This window comes from Eutrigla gurnardus (genome assembly GCF_963514095.1).
Source record: "Eutrigla gurnardus genome assembly, chromosome: 10".
In the NCBI taxonomy this organism is placed as follows: Eukaryota; Metazoa; Chordata; class Actinopteri; order Perciformes; family Triglidae; genus Eutrigla; species Eutrigla gurnardus.
Window position 1 is genome coordinate 2,524,069 of NC_139924.1, and position 12,564 is coordinate 2,536,632.

At 43.5% G+C, this 12,564-nt stretch overlaps 1 protein-coding gene across 1 annotated transcript in view; it reads right to left on the reverse strand.

Annotated features, from left to right (window-relative positions):
- The window catches only part of LOC311020439 (uncharacterized protein), a gene marked incomplete at its 3' end in the record, with an annotated part of 32,076 nt that overhangs the window by 16,220 nt on the left and 3,292 nt on the right, over positions 1-12,564 (reverse strand). The window contains exons 2-7 of the mRNA XM_084020462.1: positions 11,872-11,993; positions 10,954-10,978; positions 7,419-7,465; positions 7,145-7,292; positions 6,761-7,064; positions 682-787 (exon numbers count right to left, since the gene is read on the reverse strand). Of these exons, the coding sequence (XP_083876588.1) occupies positions 682-787; positions 6,761-7,064; positions 7,145-7,292; positions 7,419-7,465; positions 10,954-10,978; positions 11,872-11,993 (752 nt within the window). The remainder of the gene's footprint in view (positions 1-681; positions 788-6,760; positions 7,065-7,144; positions 7,293-7,418; positions 7,466-10,953; positions 10,979-11,871; positions 11,994-12,564) is intronic.

Sequence of the window (12,564 nt, forward strand, 5' to 3'; positions counted from 1 at the left end):
TTGCTTCTAAAATGTTGTGAACATCATCACTCTTGTCCGATTGAACTACACTGCACCGTATCTGTGCGCAGAAGGAAGCGTGCATCTATACTCGATATTGCTGGCTCACCTGGGTTAACGCCATTGGCCGCATTTCCCAGATTCGATCGTTCTTAAGGACTTAAGAAGGCTCTTAAGAAGGGTCGGGCTAAGAAGGAGCGCTAAGAACGCAGCGCAGCCAGGAGCTGCACCTCCGGGCTGCAGCCTTTGACAGCAAAGGCTGCAGCCTTTGCTGTCAAACCCTGCTGTCAAAGACCCAAGACCCTCCTGTCGAAGGCTGCGCCCCCCCTTTTGCTCCCCCTCCCCTCAAAATATTTATGGATTAAAAACTATAACAAATATAGAACAAATTAAGGTTAAGAAAAAGGGAGGAAGAGGAGAGGAAGACAGGAGTGGGGAGTGAGTGAGGAGGAGAAGAAGGGAGGAAGAGGAGAGGAAGACAGGAGTGGAGAGTGAGGAGGAGGAGTTTAGAGGAGAAGAAGACAGGAGTGGAGAGTGAGTGAGGAGGAGAAGAAGGGAGGAAGAGGAGAGGAAGACAGGAGTGGAGAGTGAGGAGGAGAAGAAGGGAGGAAGAGGAGAGGAAGACAGGAGTGGAGAGTGAGGAGGAGAAGAAAGGAGGAAGAGGAGAGGAAGGTACTGTACCATTCCATCAGAGTCTTTGAGGTCCAGGCTGCTGAGCGCAGCCATCCTTTTGGCGATGGCGTAACCCATCGCCCTCTTCCCAACACACGCCACTTTATGGAGCGCTCTGGAAGCACAAGAACAAATCATATATATAAGACATATTTACACAGAATAATTGGTCTTCAATGAGGAAATCAAAAGGCAGTAAAAGAGTATAACAGGTCTGAAACTGGGTTACTAGTGGTTACTACTGCAAGAGGCCTGAAGGTTTGAAAGGCTAAACCAACAGGACCACAATTAGGGATTCCCCCAAATACATTTGGATACTGCTATGAGTACTTAATAATGCCATAACAGTTCTTATAACTAGAGAAGGCAAGTTCTGAAGAACTTGTGATTGTGAACGCTCCCTGTTGACGAGCTGAAACCAAATGCAGATCGCTGCCTTTGAAAACATTGAATAATGTCCAGAATATATAAAAACTGTAAATAATGGAGGGTTTGTTGAAAAGCTAAGTGACCAATATTTGAAATGCGACCTCATCTCTTTAGTGTGAACTTTGCAAAAATGGAGACAGTGAGAGCAAGAGGGAAATTAGATGAGTTGAGCCGGAGGAGAACCATGGATGAGACCGCTTGTGATGTGGATCAGGTGGTGTGGGCTGGACCTGAACAGAAGGGATCCACCATCCCTCGCAATACTATTACAATGAGCCAAATTCCAAAAGTGTGACAACTGCAGCATATGTGCATGATATGGCCGGTAGCTACCATGAATGATGCACTTACGGCATACGGCAGAAAACACTCATCGTCATCGGAAAAGGAATTGTAGGGAATGGATTCACTCCTGGGGAGTGTACCTTCAGACGATCACGCCCATGGCAGACCACCAACAGCGAAGCAAGTCGACTGCCCGCGAGCTAAGCTAACCCAGCTAGGCTAAAGCTATCCCACTACCCAGCCTGCTTCTGGCTAATGTTGGTCGCAGGCAAATAAGATGGATGAAATAAGACTTCTGGCTAATCCAACAATGGGACATCAGTGACTGTCCACATCTTTACAGAGACCTGAGACCTGAGATAGAGGGGACAAGAGTTGGACTCGGGATTAGAACCAATGGTGCTGAAACACGTTTCCCTGGTACTGTTTCTGCTACATATGTTTTGCAGTGGCAGCCGTCTTTTTAGTTTCCAAAATGAATCTTGACCCACTGAAACGGTGTCACCACATTCTTTTTGGACCACATCATAGTGCTCAGGGATAGTACACCTGTATGACTTATCAGTTTCCTTTTTTTTTAAGCACGTTGTAAACTCCATTATCAAGCCGATTTCTGACTGAAAATACTGTTGATGACTTCTGCAAGACACAGATGCATTCTGTATGGCTTGAACATGCCTCAGACATGCTGCTCTATCCAACCCCTCCCGCTCTGCTCTCATACACAGCGACTTGTCAGTTAAGTTGCAGTCATGTTCTCCTGATGAGTCCGAGGCGGCGCTTCTTGGATACTACGCAAAGCAATGTGCTATTCTGACGTGATGATGTAAGAGGGAACCGTGCTCAGGCTCAGTTTGGGCTTGATTTTTAACAGGAATTTTGCCTGAAGCAATACAGACATTGATCCTGCTTGGGAGAAAAAAGTTCTCACTCATTGGCTATCGCAGGTTTCTGCTCAATATTCAATCGCAGTTTCTTTCATGACACAGGAATTCAAGTCGTAAATACGACTATGAATATAAAAACATGTTTAATGTTTACGACCAGTCAGTAACATTAAGATGAAGAGACCAATAATCTGTTCAGCCTCATGGGTGTCGGACGGGTGAATCGGATCCAAAAAATACTGCAGGAAAGAGTAAGCATTTTTTATGACTCCCTCGCCTCAAAGTCAGTTAAATATGAATTAATATCACTTCCCAGCTTTTATGTGTCTTAAAAAAAGGTGTGTGCAAACTAAAGGAGAAAGACAAATATCATCATGACTAAACCATAATCTAGTACATTACGTATATTTGCTGCTAGCTTTTTACTTATGGCGATTTGTTCAGCATGATAATTGTGTGAATGCAAACACGCTAGGATCACAAACGTGTGTTTGCCAGAGAGCTTACTGCAGTAACTCAACATCCATTGGCTTTTTGTTGAAACAACCACAGCAATGCTAACGTGGCCTATAACGTACCCTGCAGCACTCTGTTCTCCTCTAGGGCGGGGCCAGCGTTACTTAAGACAGGACGTTTGTTTTCGCATCGCACACATAACCTTGTTGTACCTACGACAAGCATTGAAACACAAGTATCAAAAATGCAGCAGCTTTCATTTTCAAACCTGTAGGCTTCGACCCCACCTGACGCAGACTCAAGTGACACCATTTGAGGACATTTAAAGTGTAAAAAGTTCCCCTTCAGCATGTGGATGTATGGCATGATTTCCACACATACAGTAGCTTGTAAAAGTATTCATACCCCTTGAACTTTTCCACATTTTGTCATGTTACAAGCCCAAATGCAAATGTATTTTATTGGGGTTTTATGTGATACACCAACACAAAGTGGCACGTAATTGTGGAGTGGAAGGAAAATGATGATATGGTTTTCAAATTGTTTTTACAAATTAGAAAAGTGTGATATGCAAAACTAGCCTCCCTGAGTCAGTACTTTTTAGAAACATATATAAGTTTTGTGGTATGTCTCTACCAGCTGTGCACATCTAGAGACTGACACAAGTCCAGACCTAAATCCAACAGAGAAACTCTGGCAAGACTTGAAATTTGCTGTTAACAGACACCATCCAATCTGACTGAGCTTGAGCTATTTTGCGAAGAACAATGGGCAAACGTGTCAGTCTACAATGACAATTAGAAAATCATGTATCATTTTCACTTCAAAATTATGCACCACTTTGTGTTGGTCTATCACATAAAATCCCAATAAAATACATTTGTGGTTGTAACGTGAGAAAATGTGGAAAAGTTCAAGGTAGAGTTGTTCCGATTCCGATACCAGTATCTGAAATGCCTCCGATACTGCCGATAATGCTGGCATCGGTATCGGTGAGTACTGGAGTCCAGGCACCGATCTGATTAGGGGTGGGACGATACGGGTAACTCACGATTCGATACTGTGACGATATTTGGCCCACGATAACGATAATATCACGATACACGATATCTGCGATATTCGATATATCGCAAGAAATTTAATCAACAATATATCACGATATGTTACTGAAAAAGAAAAAATTTGCATAAAAATAAATTCCAAAACTTCGTAAACTTCCAAAACTGTACAAATGAATAAACACTGTCAAGCTGGACACATTAAAGTGCATGAACATTAATAACATGTCTTATGTAAACCAGGACAGTGCTTTCTGATACTGAAAAGTCAGTAGCAACTTGTTTTATGTAAACTTGGGCCCGTTTTAGTTTAACAATAGCTAAACAAGATAAGAATAACATCAGAATTAAATGAAATATTGGGCACATTTCAGTATGCAACCAATTATGTGCAGAGTTATGTTCACCCATCCAGTACCTGGGAAGTCGGGCCTCATGCCCTCAGAGCTGGGTGAAAACCGCTTGGAGCTCACAGCAACACCGGGCAGCACACGGCTCCGCGGATCCACACATGCGGTCGGTAAACACGCGCCGCCCGGAATCCTGCCCGTAAATAGGCAATCGAGCCCGGCCGAAAAGTGGGTCTTCATGCCCTCAATGCTGTGTGAAAAGCGCTTGAAGCTCACAACAGCACCGGCCAGCACACGGCCACGCTTATGCGGCGTTCACACCGGACGCGATAGACGCGAATACAATCGCGTGAGACTCGTGTATCGCGCCACTTGCAGACCTGCAAACTCCTCAGAGGAAAAAAGGTGACAGTGTCACGGGGGGATTTTTTTAATGGTACTATGCAAATGACACTAGTCTGAGCGTGACTTAACAAAACTCAGCATACTTTCTCAAAAATCATTGTCATTGAGGGATTTGCGCGGTAGCCAGGCGACCGTCTCATCCAATGGCGAGCTCAGTTGGCGCTGTGTGCTTCAAGATTCCGATTGGCTCAGAGAAATGTCAATTATAAGAAAGATTCTGAAGCAAGTGCTGAGATTCCGATTGGCCCAGAGAAATGTCAATTATTATTGTTCAATAACGAAAAACCATGCAAAAGTGCATTCAACCTTTCTCTGTGAACAAAAACTACAGCTCCCATGATGCCCCGCGGCAAACCAGGAAGTGCAGCCCTCACGTCAAGTGCCGGTCCCTGTGATTCACTTATCAAAACTAAATAAACAAGTATGGATAAACACGGATGGAACAACAACGTTATAAATCCAAATATTATCTTTATGTGCCACAGCTTCACCATTTCATTAACTTTTAACTTCTATTGTCAGTAACTTAACTGCTTGGATCTACCGGAGCATAACGTTATCGCGTTTGCTTTAACGTACAATACAGGGGAGCGGACAAAACACAGAGCGACGATACAGCATAGCGTTAGCAGACAACATGAAGCGTACAACATGAAAGCACACAAGAAAACAAGAACTTAAGAGAGTTTACCAAGTGGCTGCATACCGGGTTGAAAGTCAGTACAAAGAAACTACTCTTGCGCTTCCTTTTCACGGAGTAAACACTGGTCACATGGACCCACATTCACCCATCTCTTAAAGAGGAACTACACCATTGGGCTGCTGAACCTCGAACGGTTCTCAAATGAATATTACTTGCGGGATTTTAGCTCTGGATTAACATACACAAAAATAAAAAATAAACTACACAAATGACATAACTGCACAGAAAACACAACAATAACAATGATCCAATAATTGTTCGCAATTCTGGACCCCCCCCCCCCCCCCCCCCAAAAGAAAACTCTCCGGTTCTACACGATCCACGTGAATGACCAAATTGACCAAGAAAACGGCGATTGTCGCCGAAAAGCGACAAGTTTGCAGCTCTGCACTTGATCATTTTGGACTATTCGCTTCATTCGCGTCATTCGCTTCATTCGCGTCATTCGCGCATTACGCTCATTTTTGAACCGGTGCTGCTCTAGCGGGGGAAACGAGGGCAGCGCCGGCGGGGAGCCGGCGGGTCACGTCGGCGGACCCTCCTCCTCCGCCTCGGGGTACCCGATGCCAGAGTCCTTAAGCCTCTAAACTCTAGCGTGCCGCTCGGAATCCTGCCCGTAAATAGGCAATCAAACCCAGCTGTGTGAAACCTGCTTGGAGCTCAGACCGGGCAGCGGGCGGCCCCCGCGGATCCGCTCCGGAGAACCGTAAACTCTTAGACGCACCGACGGGAGTCTAAAAAAACCCGTAGACCCAAAATATCGATATTTGCCGTCAGTGTATCGATTTATTTATTGCGACAGAGAGCACAACAATATATTGCAATATCGATTTTTTTTCCCACCCCTAGATCTGATACCACGTAATTTATTAGAAATAAGAATTTATTTACTGGTTCACTCGGTTAGCTTTGACACAGTTCTTCTTTGCCACTCTTAAAAACAGTTGCGCTGTGCTGGGAGGGGTGAAGAAGAATTGATCACCCGACACCTGTTAAAAGGAGCTAATGTTCGCGGATCATGTGGGCGGTTTGGCAGTACTTCACAGTGGATGTTCCCACCAGTAAGATGGCGACATGCAACATATGCAAAGACTCAATTTTGAGGGCTGGCACGAGTGTTGCAAATTTCAACACCAGCAACTTAATCAAACATTTGAAGACGAGTCACGCTAAAGAGCACGACAAATTTACCAAAGCTAAGGGGAAAAAGAAGGACGTACTGCAGCAGCAAAGTCTGGAAACGGCCTTCCAGCGATGAGATAAATTCCCCAAGACAGCCAAAAAGCAACAAAGATAAACGACAACATTTTGGAGTTTATTGTCCTGGATGACCAACCCCTGATCTTTTTCTTTTTTTTTTAAACACACTGGTATCTGTATCGGTACTTGTATCGGCCGATACCCACAGCACAGCAAGAGTATTGGAATCGGTATTGGGAGGGAAAAATGATATCGGAACATCTCTAGTTCAAGGGGTATGAATACTAAGTATGTTTACAATGGCATCAAACTTACGTCCTGCCGTGTCCATCGATGGCCAGCAGGGCGGCCTCAGAGACGTCCCTGAGCTGGCTCTCCTCTTTGTGAAGCTGTGCCCAGAAGAAAGCAGAGTTGTTCAGGGTCCAGTTGGGGTTCTGGGGATAAGCCCACTCCCACCCTCTTCCACCAGCTCTCCCAACGTTTCCGATGCCGCAAGTTTGGAGACTGGTGTGCGTGAAGCCTGGAGGGGACAGGGTCTGCTGGTACTCTGCAGGGCAGGTCATGTAGGATTCGGGGCTGGGGATCATCTCATCACTCTCATCACTGTTGTAGCCTGAACCTTAAAGGGAAGACACAACTGTTAACATTTTTTATTAAGGTTATACTGCATAAATGTAGATCGGGTCCCCCATGACTTGCCAGTAGGAGATCTGTCAGGAGACACTGGAGGGTTGGAGGACGACAAAGACTGGGGAGGGGAGTGGCAGGTGTTGCCAGTCCTGAGATCCTCCTCCAGCACCTCAACGATAATTGCCAGCTCCTCCAGGCTTTTTGTGGAGAGACTTCTCTGAAAGACAAAGACAGCCGAGGTATGCAGTTATTTTAACAGCTCCTCAAAATTGACATGATTTACAGCGTTCCATATGCCTGCCTTTCATGTCGACCTGGGCTCTGTGCTTTTTTCAACACTCACCTTGGTGCTTCGCCGTCCTGTGCGTGTTTTGACTCGTTGTTTGTTTCCTGTGGAAGAAAATGTCCAGTTTAAGGCTGAGAGTGTGTAGTGGGGGGGAAGAGTTGAGATAGCATGGCTGGTGTCTTGTCGATTTTTGTTCATTCTGTATCTAGAATATAGATTATTTTTAAGATTTTAGATTTGTATTGTGTAACATGTAGACTAGAAAGCCTACACTTTATTAGGTACACCTGTCCAACTGCTCGTTAACGCAAATTTCTAATCAGCCAATCACATGGCAGCAACTCAATGCATTTAGGCATGTAGACATGGTCAAGACGATCTGCTGCAGTTCAAACCGAGCATCAGAATGGGGAAGAAGGGTGATTTAAGTGACTTTGAACGTGGCATGGTTTTTGGTGCCAGACGGGCTGGTCTGAGTATTTCAGAAACTGCTGATCTACTGGGATTTTCACGCACAACCATCTCTAGGGTTTACAGAGAATGGTCCGAAAAAGAGAAAATATCCAGTGAGCGGCAGTTCTGTGGGCGCAAATGCCTTGTTGATGCCAGAGGTCAGAGGAGAATGCTCAGGCTGGTTCGAGCTGATAGAAAGGCAACAGTAACTCAAATAACCACTCGTTACAACCGAGGTATGCAGAAGAGCATCTCTGAACGCACAACACGTCGAACCTTGAGGCGGATGGGCTAGAGCAGCAGAAGACCACACCGGGTGCCACTCCTGTCAGCTAAGAATAGGAAACTGAGGCTACAATTCACACAGACTCACCAAAATTGGACAATAGAAGATTGGAAAAACGTTGCCTGGTCTGATGAGTCTCAATTTCTGCTGCCACATTCGGATGGTAGGGTCAGAATTTGGCGTCAACAACATGAAAGCATGGATCCATCCTGCCTTGTATCAACGGTTCAGGCTGCTGGTGGTGGTGTAATGGTGTGGGGGATATTTTCTTGGCACACTTTGGGCCCATTAGTACCAATTGAGCATCGTGTCAATGCCACAGCCTACCTGAGTATTGTTGCTGACCATGTCCATCCCTTTATGACCACAGTGTACCCATCTTCTGATGGCTACTTCCAGCAGGATAACGCGCCATGTCATAAAGCGCAAATCATCTCAGACTGGTTTCTTGAACATGACAATGAGTTCCCTGTACTCAAATGGCCTCCACAGTCACCAGATCTCAATCCAATAGAGCACCTCTGGGATGTGGTGGAATGGGAGATTTGCATCATGGATGTGCAGCCGACAAATCTGCAGCAACTGCGTGATGCTATCATGTCAATATGGACCAAACTCTCTGAGGAATGTTTCCAGTACCTTGTTGAATCTATGCCACGAAGGATTAAGGCAGTTCTGAAGGCAAAAGGGGGTCCAACCTGGTACTAGCAAGGTGTACCTAATAAAGTGGCCGGTGAGTGTATATGAATAACATTTCTTTTTACATGTCCAAAAAGGAGTGGGAAGAAGAATACATGTATTTAATACCATCCCTTCTCCATTATTCATATCCCCTGTCATACGTATATTTTATTTTTTATTTTTAGTGAATTCTCTATCATTAGATTTTCTTTTTAAAGGTGCTATTTACAACATTGCTAACATCCAGCCACTCGATCTCGCATTCCCCCCTTCCATTGCATTCACGTCACAACACTGTTGCTCGAAGCACATGCGCCTTCAATGGGTTGCCAGTTCTTTGCACCACCTGTTTTTCCATGGTCGAGTGACACTCAAACAAGTGATGAATCTTTTGTGGTATGAATTCATTTGGCAACATGTGGCCATACATTTGGGTTACTTTGTGTGGTGGTGTTTCAAAATGGCGCCTGCTTACAGTCAAACTCAGCCATTTTTCCCTTTTTTCCACACTAACTGGCAACCCCAAAGACTCTTGACCCCTGACTACGCAGAGATACCACGTTATACCAACGTCAACATTTTTTTCAAATGATTAATTCACAATAAAAAAAAATGTTTTCACTAGAAGTGATACTTTGATTCTGCACCTTTCTAAAAGCTCTGTGGATGCATAATTTTTTAAAATTATTTGTTTTAATAAAAATGTTATCAAAATGACCTTTAATTACTCCTTGCATATTCATTTAATTTGACCAAAAAATATAAACGTATTGAGATATTTTAGTATCCAAACTGTAAATTGATTCAGAATTTAAAATAAACAAATAACAAAAAATAACAAATAATAAGTAAATAAACCTGAGTAAAAAAAAACCCAAAATAACAATCAAAAGTAGTCAACAAACTGTAATAAACAAACCATGATAATTAGACCCCTGTATGTTTCTACCTAAAAACATGTGGAGCTAAAATTAGCATAGTAGCTACATTTCGATGGCCGATAAGCAAAACCTCCTATCTGCAGGATTTTCTGATTGGCGGACTTCACTTTGGATGATGAGAAGAAGGAAGGTTAACAATACCTAAGCTGTATTATTCTCGCATTGTAAAATACTCCAAAAACAGTGTATAATGCTTTGGGTATCCTTAACAAATAGCATTCTGCAAGAAAAAACAATTTTTTTTTGTTTTCTCAAAAAAGTGAATTTTTCAGATAGAAGGTTTTGGGTTTCGGCCATCATTTCAGCCAAGCTACTTAAGGTATACTGAATGTAGAAATGTGCTTTTTCATAATTGTAACGATGAACGGGAAGATCTGGTATTTTATTGCGCGTTGTATGGAATGTCTAGGTGTAATATGGCGTTTGGCATTTTACAAGTGTCATCAGGCACGGGTTGATGTTGCAGAGTAATTTGGATTAAAAAAATGTTAATTTAATAAAAGTTAAAATGTATTAAAATATTGTTAAAATGCCCTTAAACTAAATTTAACAGCTAATTAGTGAGAGCTTGCTTCCTTCCCATGAGAGATGTGCTGTATCCATCTAGCAGGATGTACTGATCTGAGCGTACTGATCGGGATGTACTGATCCGGGCGTACTGATCCGGGAATACTGATCTGGTTGTATTGATCCGGGCATACTGATCCGGACACACTGATCTGGTTATATTGATCCGGGCATACTGATCCGGACACACTGATCTGGTTATATTGATCCGGGCGTACTGATCCGGACACACTGATCTGGTTATATTGATCCGGGTGTACTACTGATCCGGGCGTACTGATACGGTCGTACTGATCTGGGTGTATTGATCCGGTCATACTAATCGGGTGTATTGATCCGGTCGTCCTGATCCGGACACACCTGATCTGGTTTTATTGATCTGGGCGTACTGATCCGGACACACTGATCTGGTTATATTGATCCGGGCGTACTGATCCGGGCATACTGATCCGGGTGTACTGATCGGGTGTATTGATCCAGTCGTACGGATCGGGTCGTACTAATCGGGTAATACTAATCCGGGTGTATTGATCCGGTCGTACTGATCCGGTCGTACGGATCAGGTCATACTGACCTGATGCTCATCAACTACTAAAGGAAGAACAGAAATCGACATGGAACCACACCTACACCAGGCCATCTTAAAGATCTGGGTTTTACTGACCTGTTGCCGTTTTGCTGTACATCTCCTGCATTCACACATTTTCATTTGATGGAAAAGGAAAAACAACAACAGTTGAATCAGTGTGAGTTGTCTATTAGACCATTTTTCATCCACAAACATCAAAGTCCCCTGCTTCCAGGCTTAAGTATAGATGTGACGTCTAACAGAAAGAAGGTGGTCAGGGGTCAGTGGAGTTTTTACACCTACACCTCATCATATTTAGGCAGGAATCAAACAATGCATGTCAAACTCTGGTTACATCAAATGAATCCACAGACAAGAATCTTAGTTCTCCTTCAGGGAGAATGTTTGTCTGTGTTAAATGACTGTCATGTTTAAAAAGTCAAACACAGGAGGGAGTAAATGTGATTTAGCATTTATATTTATAATAATATATTTATATTTGCTCAGAATTCATTGTTAAGCATTTGAATCTGTCCTCCTCGTATATTACAACTTCAAATTGTTTAAGTCATGACAGCTGTAGTGCACCCTCAGTAGTGGTGTTTGTAAGTACTAAGCAAAAAAGCAAAAAATGATATGAAGAAATAAAATAGTTTGATAAATAAATCAGATCATTGAATACCACAAGTCATCAACCATGTGACCTCTCTGTACAATCAGACATTTTAGTGAAAGTTTAAGACTCAAATTTCCTTTAGATTGTTACTATAGTAACCATCAGGAGAAGTGTCCTCATATTTGAGCATATGTTTAGCAGACAGAAATGCTATTCAGAAAGTATTCATCTCCTTATCTCCATTAGTTTGTGTAAGATGAAAGTTAGATATTAGCCCAGGTGACTGTGTCTACATGTTCGTCATGATGAATCGTGATGAATATCTTAACCCATATCAACTATTATGTTGTGTCATGGAGCGAAGTCCACTTGGGGGGAACAAACAAACAAAAACTTACCTGAAAATCCTTATCTTCCCAGCCTTGGGCTGTGCGGATATTTTTCAGAAGATCCCTAACTGGCATTTTGACCCGGACCCCAAGGTAGACTTTGTCACCGCCGTAAATGGAGCATCTGGCAGCTGCTGAGGAAACGACACACCATGAACCTTTATGGCAGGACACTTTAAGATGGAACCTGTCGTCCATGAACGCTTTTTTCTCTATTTGAATTGTAAACAAAGTTTAAAGGTCCCCTATTATACTGATTTTCATCTCAGAGGTCCAACAACACTGTATATAACATGCATTGCCCCAAACCCATACATGGTCCTGAATGCTCAAATAAGCTCTGCTGAGAACAGGCTGCTTCTGTCACGGAGAGGATGCCGCTTATGCTAGCGGTAGCATGCGCCAATGTTTACGGTGGATGTATTGCTATGGCTCGCCTGTGTGTCTCAGGTGAAGTTGCTGGTCCAGTATGGTTGGGAGAGATCCTTTTACGAGGGTCAGTGTCGAGGCAAAGCGAGCTTTGTACTGATCCTCGTCACTGAAGCAGTCCGATGTGAAGTGGTTAGCACACACATACAAGCTAACACGGACCGTAGCTTGCACATTAGGGCTGAACGATTTATCGTTTTCTGACCGAAATTGCGATTTCAGACAACGTGATCATATGATCGCCAAAGCTGCAGTTTTTGCAGCGCTCCTGAC